Source organism: Quercus lobata, chromosome 11, assembly GCF_001633185.2.
Source record: "Quercus lobata isolate SW786 chromosome 11, ValleyOak3.0 Primary Assembly, whole genome shotgun sequence".
Lineage (NCBI taxonomy): Eukaryota > Viridiplantae > Streptophyta > Magnoliopsida > Fagales > Fagaceae > Quercus > Quercus lobata.
In genome coordinates this window covers 1,563,895-1,580,720 of record NC_044914.1, presented here as the reverse complement: position 1 = coordinate 1,580,720, position 16,826 = coordinate 1,563,895, and the positions used below count along the sequence as shown (strand labels likewise).

Sequence of the window (16,826 nt, the reverse complement as noted above, 5' to 3'; positions counted from 1 at the left end):
AGGAGATCTCATAAAATCGTCTAATTAGATATTCCTTCCATATGATTAAAGGAGTTACTATATTTACATTTAAATACAGTAGCTCCCTTGAGTGCATGGAGTTGCTATAATTACACTAGGTAGGGTAGTCCAAAGAACATAAAAGAAAAAACAAATGAATAAAAGTGATTTCATTTGAGTAACGAATTTGAACTTTAATTAAAGTGATTTGATGATCTCCCTAATCCCATACTCAAAATTAAATAAAACAAAAGAGAATCTTGTTGCCATGAAGATGATATTGTTGGGTGGGTCCAAACCCGGAAAAAAGGAACCCCAATAAAAGCAGAAATGAGAAAACGCATCATTCAACAACAAAAAAAAACAACCTATGAAATCATCCCATACCCACAGTCAAACATTGATCAAAATGCGTAAGCCACGTCAGCGAGCACAAAGGTACTTCCAAATTTAGGTCCTATCAGATTTCTCTCTAGCATCGTTAAGAAAATATTATTTTACACATCTTTAACCACAACTCGTTAGGAGAAAAGTTATAAGTGATAAATGTATGGACCCATATAAACCATCACATATCTACCTTCACATGACGAGTTGTAGTCTAAATTATGTAAAATGACATGGTTCTAGTATTTCTCGTTTTCTCTCCCACCTCACAACAAGAAATTCAACCAACACCACCATGCATCCGTAACTCTCCCAATTTCCACACAAAAATCATTGGAATCTTGCAGGCTTGTTGAGGTACGCCTCATTATGGAGAAAAATTATTCAGTGTGCATGACACTAAAATTTTTACTCTCAGGGTAATTAAAAAGTACTACTTCCCATTTTTTAAGAAGAGAACTACTTTCTTTTTGGAAAATTCCGAGGAAATGGAGACCTTTGTTTTTTGGAAAACACATAAAAAGGTGGAGTTGATGAAATTTACTTAATTTTAATTATTTAGTGTTTGTTTAGATAGCGCATTTCACGTCTGCGTGCGCGTTTTCCTTTTTTTTTTCAGCCGCATATTGTTGACTTTTCAGCTGTGAACAGTGATTTATTTACTGTTCATGGACTCACAAATTTTATTTTTTATCAATTTTTTCATTAAAAATGGGTCTCACGGTACTATTCACACATTTAAAAATTATTTTGCTACAATGTTTTAAGTTTTCAGTTTTCAGTTTCAGCAAAATAAGTTATATCCAAACAGACCCTTAGAAACTTACATTCATTTTCATTTGTATAAGGTCATTGATAGTTTGATTTAATTCATACATAACTTTATAAAAGATCATCTTTATTTATTAAGAAGGGGAGAGATATATTTCTCAGTAAAAATTATAATATGACCTCATTTCAAATAAATTATTATTATTTATTTGTTATTATAAGAATTTTAGATGAGGTAATAATATATATGATTTAACCAATAGGTTTTGACTTACTCAATATTATTTTCTCATAAATTCATTGGCATTCATATGATATTTCAATTATAATGACATATTTTGTGGTACTGTGGGGCCCAATAATTTAAGGACCAAGCCCAATTGCTCCTGGAAAATTCGAAGGCCCAATCCGAGGAGAGCTGTGGCCCAAGCTCTACAGTGCAGAGCACAAAACAATTTTTGGAAGGCAGCCGAGGACAGTTTGGTCCTCGGCAGATCCTGAATCCCACCGAAATGAAGGGATAAAACTGGTATAGGGACGAATTTGTAAGGAGATCCAAAATATCTTGAGGAAGTTATCCTTACTACCCTTCCGGATAAGACCCAACACATGACAGAGCCGTACTCTGCAGCCTTATCAACCATACCCAACAATTCTGGGATTAGATTGATGGGACAAATATCAGTCTTGTAAAGATTGACCCTACACGTGGACGAAGGACAATAAACACGGACGAGTATAAAAGAAGAAAGTAAATAAATCTGAAGGGGAGCCCATCCCACCGGAAGAAAGAAAGATCACATGGGGGAGAACATCTCAACAACACCGGATTTCACCGAAGAAAGTCCGTCGTTGGATAACCGGGGTAAGGCCTCAATGGTCCTCGGATCAACTCCGAGGAGTCCCATCCCATAGGGTGCGACGTCTTAGGGTTTAAATGTTCAGGCCCAACTCCTTTTTCTACCTAAATTCCTCTAAAGCCAGGATCGGACATCGCCCCGTGACCAGCGGCTAGCTTTTCAAGCCCACTCTCTACAAATCATATTGTGAGGGATCTTTCGTACGCGAGCCCAACATCCTTATTGGGCCGCCAGAGAATCTTGTCCTTACAATTGGCGCCGTCTGTGGGAAAGTTTGCGCGTTGGCGCAGGTGGCGGTGGAGTCAGCTCTCTAGCAAGCAGAAATTTCCGGGATTTCCCCCATCTCCGGCGGCATATAGTTGTTGCTCCGACGTAAGCTTCTGCTAGGGGCTACGCCTCGCAGTGCTAAGGGCGCGGGCGTCTCTAGGGGCTTCCGGCCTCAGGCCAACTATCCCCGCCTTGGTGAAGGGGCTGGTGGTTGAAAAATAAAACAAATAAGAGAAATCTTATAAGTTTTGGACAGAACCAAGGCCTTGCATGGTCCTCGGACTCAAGCCTATGGGGAAACCAAGTACATAAAAGAAATCTTACAAGTTTTGGACAGAACCAAGGCCTTGCATGGTCCACGGACTCAAGCCTATGGGGAAACCAAGTACATAAAAAAAATCTTACAAGTTTTGGACAGAACCAAGGCCTTGCATGGTCCACGGACTCAAGCCTATGGGGAAACCAAGTACATAAAAGAAATCTTACAAGTTTTGGACAGAACCAAGGCCTTGCATGGTCCTCGGACTCAAGCCTATGGGGAAACCAAGTACATAAAAGAAATCTTACAAGTTTTGGACAGAACCAATCTATGCATGGTCTTGCATGGTCTCAAGCCTATGGGGTACATAAAAGAAATCCAAGTTTTGGACAGAACCAAGGCCTTGCATGGGGACTCAAGCCTATGGGGAAACCAAGTACATAAAAGAAATACAAGTTTTGGACAGAACAAACGGACTCAGCCTATGGGAAACAAGTACATAAAAGAAATCTTACAAGTTTGGACAGAACCAAGGCCTTGCATGGTCCTCGGACTCAAGCCTATGGGGAAACCAAGTACATAAAAGAAATCTTACAAGTTTTGGACAGAACCAAGGCCTTGCATGGTCCTCGGACTCAAGCCTATGGGGAAACCAAGTACATAAAAGAAATCTTACAAGTTTTGGACAGAACCAAGGCCTTGCATGGTCCACGGACTCAAGCCTATGGGGAAACCAAGTACATAAAAGAAATCTTAGAAGTTTTGGACAGAACCAAGGCCTTGCATGGTCCTCGGACTCAAGCCTATGGGAAAACCAAGTACATAAAAGAAATCTTAGAAGTTTTGGACAGAACCAAGGCCTTGCATGGTCCTCGGACTCAAGCCTATGGGGAAACCAAGTACACAAAATAAAAACTGTTACTAGAGCATTAAAATCCATCCGAAGAGGACTTCTCGTTAACAGTTGGGTCAGTCTTTAATTGCACGGGTTCCCCGGTCTACCCGCAGATCCCCAGTGCCAAAGGGGCTAATACGATACGGCACAGTATGTTGTCCCAAGGGCACGATCCAAGTCCATCGCTGCTCGGCTGCTCTCTCGGATATTCGTCTAGCGTGCATCACGCAGCGCTCAGCAGCTATCTCGGTTAGTTCCATAAATTCAATCTATTGAGGATTACCATTGTTATACTTGATAATATTTGCGAGTTTAAACTAATAAGGGTTTGTATTAAAGTGTTCTTCTGTCCAGAATATTGTTAAAGGCATGTTTAGACTTAATATTCAGACCCAAAGTGGTTGTTGCAAAAAAAAATAACATATGCATAAAGAAATAAACACATCTTTTATTAAGACAAAAGAACAGTACAGTGTACAATAAAAGCTGAAACCAGCTTACATTAGAGTTAACTGCGTAAGCAAAAGAAAAGCACAAAAGAGTAAAGATGATGCCAAGGAGATATCTCAGAGGAGAGGTTGGCTACTGTTCCAAGATGTCGTCTAAGGAAACTATTCCTCGACGCTTCTACATGCCCATAACTCAGGCAGCCAAAGAACCTGACCTCAGGCTAACACCATCTACAGCAAAGATGCAGGGAGCCGGCAGTTGGGAAGCCCCCGCAGAAGTTTGTCTGCTACAAGGCAGACGGCGCTGATGGCGAAAATTCCTTCTTCGGGCATGCCAAAAATCTAGCATGACCAGAACCTGCTTCGGATTTTGACTAAAAGAAGGAGAAACATCCTTTCCCCTCTCTCGAATTGAGATATTCTCTTGAGTCTACGCCTCCTTGGCCTGTACCTCACTATCTGGAGTCTCAGGAAGACACAGCGCTTTTGTGGCGGAGAGAGCTCCTTTGCCCCAATCCTCGCCTCAAACATGATGTACTAAGAGAGGAGACTGAAAAATTCGTGTGAAAGTAAAGCAACCTTCTCCCCTATTTATTTAAAAGAAGAGGTGATGACATTTAATTCACGCAGCGTCCCAAGGAACGCTACAGACAAAATGTCTTTGGCTCGATTTCCAATGCCGTCTGCAACCCTGAGATTAAAGGAGCCTCGTAAAGGCGCACCTCGAATACTGGGACGCCAAAAAGTACCGCGTGACCAAAGACTACGGAAATGCCTCTAAACCTGTGGGCCTAATAAATTCGCGGCCCAGGCCCGTTCTGCATGGAAGCCCACGGACTATGGCCCACACCAAGGAATAACCATTACCGAGGACAACTTCCTGCTCGGCAACTTATGAGACACCTGAGGAAAGACAGGTGCAAAAAGAAAAGGGGAGGGAATAAAGTTTTGGACAGAACCAAGGTCTTGTATGGTCCTCGGACTCAAGCCTATGGGGAAACCAAATACAAAACATTATTATTATTAAAGTTTTGGACAGAACCAAGGCCTTGTATGGTCCTCAGACTCAAGCCTATAGGGAAACCAAGTACAAAACATTATTATTATTAAAGTTTTGGACAGAACCAAGGCCTTGTATGGTCCTCGGACTCAAGCCTATGGGGAAACCAAGTACAAAACATTATTATTGTTAAAGTTTTGGACAGAACCAAGGCCTTGCATGGTCCTCGGACCCAAGCCAGGGGGGTAAGTATTACTTTTTATTGGTCTGCCTTATCATGCCAGGCACTTCCATTAAAGTTATGGCAACATCTTTTTATTATTAAGTATTTTGGTCTTAGTCGTCATTGATTTAGATGCTATATGATTGTGCCGAGCGGCGCTTACAAATTTATAAAAAACAAAGAGACAGAACATGCAAAGTGAAATAGAAACAAGTTTTATTAATATGAAAAATTATTACAATATACAAAGAGAGGCTTCAACCAGCCTATACAAAAGAGGGGCTGCCGAAGCAGTACTAACATCCACAGTACAGATAAGCAAACGGTCAAGCGCCTTTTTAAACTTGTCTTCAAGGTCCCTCCGATCTCTGCCTCATAGCTGCTCATACTAAGAGAAGAACTCACTTCAAAAAAAAAAAGAAGAACGAAAAAGAAGGAAATAGTAAGGAAGAAATCAATGAAGAAGATGGAGGACATGAGTAAGGGAAGGAGGAGAAGAAGAGTGGGAGAAATGAAAAGACAAAGAGAGGAGCAAAAGAGGGAGAAGGACAGCACCAGGGCGGAACTGGTGCTGGGAAGACTATAAGAGGAAGGCGGAGGAAGGCACCAATGAGCAAAGAAGGGGAGAAGCAGAAGCACTTCGCCCCTGCCTCAGCCCTGACTCCTAACACACTGGTGCCATGTTAGGTACGCTCGTGAGGAGCCGAGTGGTGCTGGTATTGGGTGTTCTCGACTCAGCCACGCCGAGAATTCGACATGACGAGCCCCTGCTTCGGATTTTGGCTGAAAGAGAGGCGGGACAGATCTTAAGTCTGCGCCATCCTTGCCCCGATCGAGCCATTTCAAGCTTTATCGGAACATGGTGTTTTGAGGAGGGGCATGGTACTTTCATCGCTCGTTATGGTGGGCATGTACTGATATGGTGTATAACAAACGGGCTAAGCAGGCGCTAGAGAAGGCTACGGGTTTCAGATTTCAGAAGGAAAGAGAGGAGTCTGCACGAAAGTGATGGCCTCCTGCTTGCCTTCTTATAGGAAGGGCAGAATGAAGGGTATTAAATGCATTCAAGTTTCCCAAAGGAATCTGAAGAAAAAAGAGGCGTCCGTTCCGTTTCCCCACCTTATTAGATGAGCCGCCGGACATAAATGAGCCTCATAAAGGGGATTCATTAAGGGCGCGTTTGGGACAGCCAAGCGGCAGGAGTAGATCACAGGCAGATTAAATGAAATCCCTAGAAAACCGGCTAATCTCCTGGGCAGGTGGAAAACCGCTCACATAAATGCGGGGTTGAACTAAACAAGCCATATTGAGGGCCCGGGTTTGCCAAAACCCTCCCTTCCAACCCGGAAGTCGGATAGAAGGGTTTTGAGGGGCTATTGTGGGGCCCAATAATTTAAGGACCAAGCCCAATTGCTCTTGGAAAATCCGAAGGCCCAATCCGAGGAGAGCTGTGGCCCAAGCTCTACAGTGCAGAGCACAAAACAATTTTTGGAAGGCAGTCGAGGACAGTTTGGTCCTCGGCAGATCCTGAATCCCACCGAAATGAAGGGATAAAACTGGTATAGGGACGAATTTGTAAGGAGATCCAAAATATCTTGGGGAAGTTATCCTTACTACCCTTCCGGATAAGACCCAACACATGACAGAGCCGTACTCTGCAGCCTTATCAACCATACCCAACAATTCTGGGATTAGACTGATGGGACAAATATCAGTCTTGTAAAGATTGACCCTACACGTGGACGAAGGATAATGAACACGGACGAGTATAAAAGAAGAAAGTAAATAAATCTGAAGGGGAGCCCATCCCACCGGAAGAAAGAAAGATCACATGGGGGAGAACATCTCAACAACACCGGACTTCACCGAAGAAAGTCCGTCGTTGGATAACCGGGGTAAGGCCTCAATGGTCCTCGGATCAACTCCGAGGAGTCCCATCCCATAGGGTGCGACGTCTTAGGGCTTAAATGTTCAGGCCCAACTCCTTTTTCTACCTGAATTCCTCTAAAGCCAGGATCGGACATCGCCCCGTGACCAGCGGCTAGCTTTTCAAGCCCACTCTCTACAAATCATATTGTGAGGGATCTTTCGTACGCGAGCCCAACATCCATATTGGGCCGCTAGAGAATCGTGTCCTTACAGGTACCATGAACCCCTCTTGCCCTCTCCATTAATTATATATAATTTTAATTTTTTTTTCCCATGAAAGAAAGATGTGTTCCAACTTTTGTTCAAATTATTCTACTTCCTACTCAGTAGACACCTTTAAAATCCCATAGACAAATAATATATTGCATAGAACTTAAAACTTTTGAATTTATGGCACATTTTGCAAAGTTTATCAAAAAAGTTTAGAAGAAATGTTATGTCCACAATATTTTTACAACAAATACTAAGTAGAAAATTGTTACTGACTATTATTTAAAAAAGTAATTTTAATAGTAAGTACAAATTAGAATTATTAACAATTTACTACTTAGTATTTATTACGAAAATATTACAAAAATGTTATGAGTAACACTTCTCTAAGTCTATCCGTAAGTGCACCAAAATTTGCAAGAAATTTTACACCTATACAAGATGGTAAGTTATTAATAGTAAATAATAAAGTAAACACAATGATTAATAAAATTTACTGCGGTGAAAAGTGTCGTGTATAAGGCTACAAGCATCGCTCATCTCCATCACTCAGGTGTTTCGGAAGAGACCAACTGAGACTGAAATTTGACAGCATAGTACCATAAGAATTTTCTAATCTAAGACAGTAAAAAATTATAACCGTGGCAGATTGTTTTTGATTGTAAATCATGATTCATATTGAAGTTGATGTCGGCTTGTTCACATAAAAGAAAGCTGTCCTTACTCCTTAGCTTTGCTTGCTTGCTTTGTATGTTCTGCTTTTTGTTCTGATTTCTTCAGCGACAACTCAGGTTTTCGTCCAACTTCTTCTTCTCTCTCTCCTACCCCAAAAGCCAGACTCCTTTCCTTTCTTTTTCGTTTCTGCTTCCATAATTTTTTCTCAGCTTTCTCTCTCAAATTTTTCATTATCTCTCGGTGGCTTGGCTTATTGGGTCACCCCTCGGTGTCTGTGGCTTCCCAAGTTGTCTGCTTTCTCAGAGGATTTTGCAATTCCTGAGCTTTTAGAACTTGGGTTGGAATTGGAATTTGAATTGGAATTGGGATTTCTTCAGCTGCAGAAATCTGATTTCCAGGTTCATTTTCTTTTTTGGGATGGAAATTTTTTTTCACTCTGGGTGAAAATTTTGAGAGTTGTTATTGGTTTGTCACTAAGCTTTGAGCTTTTAAGCTTTTGAATCTTTGACTCTGAGCTCTCTCTAGCTAAGGATTTGCTTTATTAGTTGGTGAAGCTTCATAATTAACCGCTCAAGGACATAGCTGGTAGTGTTGGGGTTAAAGAGTTGCTTGGATTAAATGTGAATAGGCTGGCTGTTTGACTGACTTTGTATTGGAGCATCTACTTGGACCCAATTCTTAAAGCCCTTGTTTGTAATTGGGCAAATGGGTTTCAGCTAGAAAGTGTTTATGTCTTGTGGAACACACAACTGGTTATTGATTTTCTTCTTCAGAGCTTGATTGGTTCATATCTATCATCAGCATGAAGGTTCCCCAAAATGGGTTTCTTCCAAATTCTGGAGAAGGTTTAGATACTTGAATCCACTGCTGAATTCTCATTATCTTTTTTTTTTTTTTTTGCTATATACGTTTTCTGTTATGGATGTTTGTTTGAATTGTTATCCTTGAAATTTTGGATGATTTCAACTGGTTTTGATGCATTGATGCTTCAGTATTATTTCTATTTAAAACCTCTGATTTTGCATGAAATTCAGGTTTTTGATAAATTCAATGTCTGATAGTTATGTTCTTTTTAATTTTCACTATCTAACTTAAGTAATTTTGTTTTATTCTTTATTTGGATATATAAATTGATGATATTTAAGCTGATGACTCTTTTTCTCTATCTTAATTTGTGCTAATTACGTAGTTTTTTTTTTTTTTTTTTTGGGTCTAAAATCAATTTCTCCATGAATTAACTTCAGTGATGATATTGGCACTTGGTTTAGATGCACCTTTGAACAACTCAATGTGAATGATTATCAATTTCAAAGTATGTTGTTGATTTTCTAGGACAAACTGAGAAAATTTAAATGCATGTCCTAAAATGGCAAAGAAAATGGTTACCCTTTTTGAACGCTGGGTTTTGCTCACTCATGAGTACTAAATCCATTGCGAGATTGTTGTCAATGTAAGAGAAAGCTAATAATTTTTAGGGTTAATCATTTTGCTAGTATTTTCATTTAACATATCAATATCTAGATAAATGAAAATGATGGACCTAAGCCAATGACAATGAAGAAAAAAAGCAGTTGTTATGGATCCATATGGTACCCACCTACATTATAGGTTATTCATGAATACAATAAACACTTGTTGAGATTTAGATATTTGGGTCAACTAAAATTTTAAGCACTTGGTGGCAAAACAGAACTTGTTGTCTTTGTGGTTTAAGAATTTATGAAGTCCTGGTGACTATTTTTGTTTCATCCCAGTTGTTTTGATACTCCTGCTTATTTCTCCTAAAGATTTATGAGCACAGAGAAGTCTTTAAAATTTCTCAAACCCTTGACCTTAATAGCAGCTGCTTAGTGCTTACCTTAAGTAAAATTTTTCAACAAGAGGATTTGAGTTCTTGCAAGTTTAAATGAATATTTTTTGGTTGCTGTATCTGAAATTTGATATTCTATGTGAACTATTTGAGTATTTGACAGTTGTAATTCCCTCATGACTTTTGATGTTTTTTATGATGGCAATAATATTTTCTTTGGATTGACAACAGGAGAGAAGAAGAGTATTAATTCAGAGTTATGGCATGCTTGTGCTGGACCTCTGGTTTCTTTGCCTCCGGTTGGAAGTCTCGTAGTTTACTTCCCTCAAGGCCACAGTGAGCAAGTATGCCACCTTTTTTTTTTTCCACTCCTTTTATTTTATTCAAGATACAACAATTTCTGGATTCAGATTCTAATGGAACTTTTCAACAACTAAAAATTTCAGGTTGCAGCATCTATGCAAAAGGAGACTGATTTCATACCCAACTACCCGAACCTTCCTTCAAAGTTGATTTGCATGCTTCATAATGTCACCCTGCATGTATGAGAGTCTCAACAGTCACGCTACTGTTTTAAATTAATTAAATTTTATGGACTTCTTATGCATATGTTTATATTTTTTAAACAGGCGGATCCTGAAACTGATGAGGTCTATGCACAGATGACCCTTCAACCTGTAAACAAAGTAGGTCAATGGTTCAATTTGAGAATTAATATGTACACAATCAAATTATGTCTCTTTTGACATGTAATCATGAGCACATATAGAGCTTGTTTTTGAAGTATCTGTTCTACAGTATGACAAGGAAGCTCTACTGGCATCTGACATGGGCCTCAAGCAAAGTAGACAACCTACTGAATTCTTCTGCAAAACTCTTACAGCTAGTGACACTAGTACGCATGGTGGATTTTCAGTACCTCGTCGAGCAGCTGAGAAGATCTTTCCACCTCTTGTGTGTATCAATTTTTGGAATTTTGATTTGTAATTTCAAGTAGATAATTCCATCTAGTACATTCAAAATCTTTTTCTTTCATTTCTCATCACAATGTTCTTTGATAGGATTATTCAATGCAACCTCCAGCTCAGGAGCTAGGAGCTAGAGATTTGCATGACAGTTCGTGGACATTTCGGCATATTTATCGCGGTATTGATCCCTTCAAAACTTTCCTCCTCCTCTGAAATATAATCCATAAATGTTCCATTATGTTCATTGTTTATACCAAGAATTTGCATTAGATGTTTGTATGAGTTGGATTGTTGAATTCAGGTAAGATACATTAAAATTGTATAGTGCATTAATTGCAGGCCAACCAAAAAGGCACCTGTTGACTACGGGTTGGAGTGTCTTTGTTAGCACAAAAAGGCTCTTCGCTGGAGATTCTGTTCTTTTTATAAGGTATGAAATAGATGTTTGATCAAATGAAAAATTTCAGCTAGATTATTTTCCTTTCTTGTAGCTAATCTGAAATAATCTGATTCGGTGTAGAGATGAAAAATCCCAGCTTCTCTTGGGTATAAGGCGTGCTAATAGACAGCAGCCAGCTCTCTCTTCATCAGTCATATCTAGTGATAGCATGCATATTGGAATTCTTGCAGCTGCAGCTCATGCTGCTGCAAATAACAGTCCATTTACTATATTTTACAATCCAAGGTACAGCTGTAAGATGTTCAAGTTGTCATTACTATTATGTGATGAAGACAATCCAATAAGTTTCTGTGACAGGCTCTGACAAAACACATTTAATTCTAATAGGGCTAGCCCGTCTGAGTTTGTGATTCCCTTAGCCAAGTATAACAAAGCAATGTATACTCAAGTTTCTCTTGGCATGCGATTTAGAATGATGTTTGAGACTGAGGAGTCAGGAGTACGGAGATACATGGGTACAATTACTGGTATCAGTGATTTAGATACTGTGCGATGGAAAAATTCTCAGTGGCGTAACCTTCAGGTATTCTTTGGCCTTCTGCACTGGGTATGGCCTTTTTTGTTTTGCTATGTGCATATGAGTGGATGATGATTTGGATTTGGTAAAATCCATGGCATTGGTTAACAAGTAGTTAGTATGTCAGTATGTTGTGACTTATAGGGTCTTTTGTGCATTACTTCTGCTCTTAGAAATAAGCTTCATGGTTGCAGTATGCAAGTGTTTAGCATAGATAAGACATATATTGCATTCTGAAAATTTCTAGAATATAAGGGCTTGAGAACATGGCAATTTCTCTACCTGGCCTTATTCTCTAAATATATGCTATTGTTGGGTGGTTAATTTGTATTTAGTCATGCTATTTAATTTTAGACCCCTCAAGGGTAAGGCATTTCTGTTGTACATGCCTGTTTTATTCTTTAAGGGCTCATCGAGGTGTGTATCCATCCATGCTATTGAAATAGCTCTTAGTTGATATGTGTTGAATCCAAAATTTCTGATGTTGTTATCTTCTGTATTAGCTTACATAGCTGATCAACATTTGCATTTTTGATAGGTTGGATGGGATGAATCAACAGCCGGTGAACGGCCAAGCCGAGTGTCAATCTGGGAAATTGAACCTGTTGTAACTCCTTTCTACATATGTCCACCTCCATTTTTCAGACCCAAGTTTCCAAGGCAACCAGGGATGCCAGGTAACCATATTTACCATTTAGCTAGATTCTCTATTATGTTCTGAAAGAGCAGCCTCCCTCTCTCTTCCTCTAAATGTGCCATTATGGTGTGTGTGGAAAAATAGGTTTGCCTTTGAAAGAAGTATGGTTTTCAATTTTTCATGCCTAATACATAAATTGTGTCAACAAACAAGTTTTTGTAAAGAAATGGTTTAAAGAAACTTGGATCATTATGGATCTAACATAATGAAAAGGATGAGTTTTGCCTTGGATATGAGAACTTTTTAAGAACCAATTTGTGTTGCTTATCCATCATTTTGTTGAATCAATCTATTGTGAATTAGTAACCTAATTTTGTAGGTGGTGAATTTGGAACTTACACTTAATTATAGTAATAGTATGAAATACTCTCTCTATCTCAGTATCTCCTCATGCTGTTTTTCGCATGCGACTTAATAAAAAATGGCGTGTGTTGTGTGGGTGGTGGTGTGGGGGGGAGGGTTCTGTGAATTCAAGACTAGCATCTGGCAAAATCTGTTTGCAAAACCTCCCCTGCCATGTATGATATGTTCCTTAATTGTGATCTTTGGAAGTATTTTTACAGATGATGATTCTGACATAGAGAATGCTTTCAAGAGAGCCATGCCCTGGCTTGGAGATGAGTTTGGCATGAAGGATGCCCCTAGCTCAATCTTTCCTGGTTTGAGTTTAGTACAGTGGATGAGCATGCAGCAAAATAATCAGTTTTCAGCTGCTCAATCTGGACTTTTCCCATCAATGGTTTCTTCAAATGGCTTGCATAATAACCTTAGTGCTGATGATCCATCTAAATTATTGAGTTTTCAAGCCCCTGCGATGTCTGCGTCAAATCTCCAGTTTAACAAAGCAAATCCACAAAACCAGGTTAGCCAATTGCAACAGTCACCTGTTGCATGGCCCCAACAGCAGCATCTGCAGCAATTATTACAGAATCCTAATAGCCAACAGCAGCAGCAGCGGCAGATGCAACATCAAGAACTACATCAGCTGTCCCAGCAGCAGCAACAGCAGCCACAACAGCAACAACGACAACTGCAGCAACAACAACAGCAGCAGCAGCAGCAGCAGCAGCAGATATGTCATCCAGCTCTTGTAAACAATGGTGTAGTTGCCCCTAACCAGATCCCAAATCAAAGCTTGCAACAACCAGTTGCATACTCTCAGCTTCAACAACAGCAAATACTCACAAGCAATACCCAATCACAGCAGAGTATCAACTCTAATAGTAAAAGTTCATTGCACATGACATCCCTACCACTAGACTCACAGTTTCAACAACAAATTGAACCGCAACCAAATCTCTTACAAAGGCACCAGCAGCAGGCACAGTTACAACAGTCCCCACTACCGTTGTTGCAACAAAGCCTGTCACAGCGAGCACAGCAGCAGCCACAAATGCAACAGTTGTCACAACAATGCCTTTCAGAGCAGCAGCTTCAATTTCAACTGCTACAGAAAATGCAACAGCAACAGCAACAGCAACAGCAGCAGCAGCAGCAACAGCATCAGCATCAGCATCAGCAATTGCTCTCCCCAGCAAGCTCAATTTTGCAGCCTCAGCTGCTACAGCAACAGCAGCCCAATCAGCAAAACCAGCAAGTACAACAGATTCCTTTGTCTCAACATCAGCAACAACAACATCAACAGCTAAGCAGCACTAGCTTCTCAACAGAAAAGCTTCTCAATGGTAATAGCTTCTCAACTTCTGCACTGATGCAATCACAACAGATTCCTGTGAACCAGCCCCAAAGCCAGCACAAGCCACTTACAGCAATCAGAGCTCATTCTGGTCTTACAGAAGGAGATGCTCCTTCATGTTCAACCTCACCTTCCACTAATAATTGCCAGGTTTCCCCATCCAACCTTCTGAATAGAAACCAACAGGGATCAGCCATGTTGGTGGGGGATTCATTAATCGAGCCTCCAAGTAATCTGATTCAGGAGCTGCAGAGCAAGTCCGATATACGGATTAAACATGAGTTGCCCAGCTCAAAAGGACCAGACCAGATAAAATATAAAAGTACCATCACTGATCAGTTGGAAGCATCCTCCTCAGGGACATCATATTGTTTGGATGCTAGCATCCCGCAGAACTTCCCAATCCCAACCTTTGGTTTAGAGGGTGATGTTCAATCACATCCTCGGAACAATCTTCCTTTTGCAACTAATATTGATGGGTTGGCACCTGACACTTTGTTGTCAAGGGGGTATGATTCTCAAAAAGATCTTCAGAACTTGCTTTCTAATTATGGCGGTACTCCAAGAGATATTGAGACAGAGTTATCCACTGCTGCAATCAGCTCTCAGTCATTTGGGGTGCCAAACATACCTTTCAAGCCTGGATGTTCAAGTGATGTTGCTATCAACGATGCTGGAGTTTTGAGCAACGGATTGTGGGCTAATCAGACTCAACGTATGCGAACATATACAAAGGTTTGTTGATCTACCTTCTCTTGTCTTAGAAATGCTTTGCATTGGTAGGTCGATTTTCCTCTAAATTTAACATGGTTTAGGTACATCAATGTATTTTGCAAGTCAGCAAAGCCTTATAACCAGAAGGAGATTGTTTTGAAACCCAACTGCCAACTGCACTGACCTTCAAAGTTGATCTGTGCATGCTTCATTATGTCACACTGTATGAGAGAACGTACAAATCTCCACTGTTTGAAAAAACTACCATGAAATAATGAAATCATATGCTACAGTGTTCTTACGCATGGCTAGTTGACTACCTAAGCAAAAATTTTATTCCAACTCAACAATCCTTTTTCTCATGTATTTTTTTTTTAATCTTCCTCTAGATGCATTGCATAATAAAATAGATTTGGTAATTTCTGTAACTTGAATTTAAATGGAATTCTAGATTGAAGGTGGGGTTTTACTTTCATGTATAGTTAAAGCATCTTATGCAATTGCACTTTATTGTCCATTTGACAAATATTACATTAAATATTTTGCACTGGAATGAGTGATTTGGATTAGAACTTGAAATACATTGGGTGTTTTCATTTTGTTTTTCTATGACATTCTCAAATGACTTACACTGCTCCATACTCTTGAAGGTTCAAAAGCGTGGCTCTGTGGGAAGATGCATTGATGTTACCCGTTACAAAGAGTATGATGAGCTCAGGCATGATCTTGCCCGCATGTTTGGAATTGAAGGGCAGCTAGAAGATCCTCAACGGACTGACTGGAAACTTGTTTATGTGGATCATGAAAATGATATTCTTCTTGTTGGGGATGACCCATGGGAGTATGTCCAGACCTCCAAGTTTACTTTATTTACAGTATTTTGATCATTCCATTTATTTGTTTCTTAACTATCGTTCTCTAACTGCTCACAGAGAATTTGTAAGCTGTGTTCAGAGCATAAAGATATTGTCGTCTGCTGAAGTACAGCAGATGAGCTTGGATGGAGATCTGGGTCATGTTCCAGTGCTCAACCAAGCTTGTAGTGGGACTGACAGTGGTAATGCTTGGAGACCATATGAGGATAATTCTGCTGCATCATTTAATCGATAAAGTTCCATAATTGGGGATGAACTGGTTTTCAGGCGCAGGTTTGGATTCTTTAATCCTTTCGAGAATCTAGTTGGCTTCTTCCAGCTCTAATGGAAGATGTCAAAGGAGCCTCCATCGCCTCCCTCTTTCCTAATAGAAGTAGTTGTTTGGTAGCAGGGGATATATTGTGAATCATGACAGCAGAGAAACGAAAATGTTATTGATCCTCCTCCCATAAACAAAACACCAAATTCTACCGGGGGAATTTGTTTTAGACGAAGTGGTACTGGGTGACCTAGAGCTCAATGTAGCAACATTTATTCTACTCTTGATCATTGCAGCCACTTTTGTAGCTGCTGTTGCCTGTTAGCCCAAATGGGCACTTTTTTTTTGCAAGATGCGTTAGGAAAAAGTAGATGGTGTATGATATAGTCCTTAACCTATTAATTTGACATTCAATTTCATGGCTATTTGTATATGCTAAGATAGAGACAAATATGCAACAGAATGTGAAGTAATAGTTGTTGTATGAGTATGACTCTCAAGCAGATATGAAATGATGCACCTTTTGGTGCCATTTCTAAGTTTTGTAACCAGTGCATGCTCTCTTTCTAAACTGATGATTGTTACAAGCAGTTTCATCATCAAGGAAGAAAATCAAAATGCAATTATGGTTTTCTTTCAATAACACAGTATTGCTCTCCGAGGTGTTTCATAGTGACATAGTTTAAAGATATGGGAAGCAGGAAAATTGCTTTGGTGTTGGACAAAAGGGTCTGTATCTTTTGCCTGAAAGCAAGGAAACGGGGAAATCATTTTGATAATCTTCCCTACTATTCCATTTTCTTTCTTTATTCCTGACTAGCTGGAGAAGTACAATTTAATTCAAGCAGAACTAAAGCAAGCAGATAAAGTTTATGCCACTAACAAAACGATAATCACTTCTTTTA

The 16,826-nt window shown here is 39.8% G+C and overlaps 1 protein-coding gene across 1 annotated transcript; it reads left to right on the top strand.

Annotated features, from left to right (window-relative positions):
* Positions 1-7,922: 7,922 nt before the first annotated feature.
* Positions 7,923-16,579, top strand: LOC115967281 (auxin response factor 19-like). Its single transcript, XM_031086357.1, has 13 exons — positions 7,923-8,770; positions 9,967-10,079; positions 10,182-10,277; positions 10,365-10,421; positions 10,534-10,689; positions 10,797-10,881; positions 11,043-11,133; positions 11,224-11,388; positions 11,491-11,686; positions 12,219-12,357; positions 12,941-14,808; positions 15,438-15,628; positions 15,720-16,579. Exons 1-13 carry the CDS (start codon positions 8,728-8,730, stop codon positions 15,895-15,897), a joined length of 3,378 nt encoding a protein of 1,125 aa, XP_030942217.1. The 5' UTR covers positions 7,923-8,727; the 3' UTR covers positions 15,898-16,579.
* Positions 16,580-16,826: the final 247 nt, after the last annotated feature.

What these genes read in the sequence shown, in the direction of transcription:
- LOC115967281 (XM_031086357.1), top strand. Translation starts at nt 8,728, where the DNA reads ATGAAGGTTCCCCAAAATGGGTTTCTTCCAAATTCTGGAGAAG. An exon ending in CTCAGTGGCGTAACCTTCAG is followed by an intron (nt 11,687 to 12,218) that starts GTATTCTTTGGC and finishes CATTTTTGATAG; the next exon opens with GTTGGATGGGATGAATCAAC. An exon ending in GTTGGGGATGACCCATGGGA is followed by an intron (nt 15,629 to 15,719) that starts GTATGTCCAGAC and finishes AACTGCTCACAG; the next exon opens with AGAATTTGTAAGCTGTGTTC.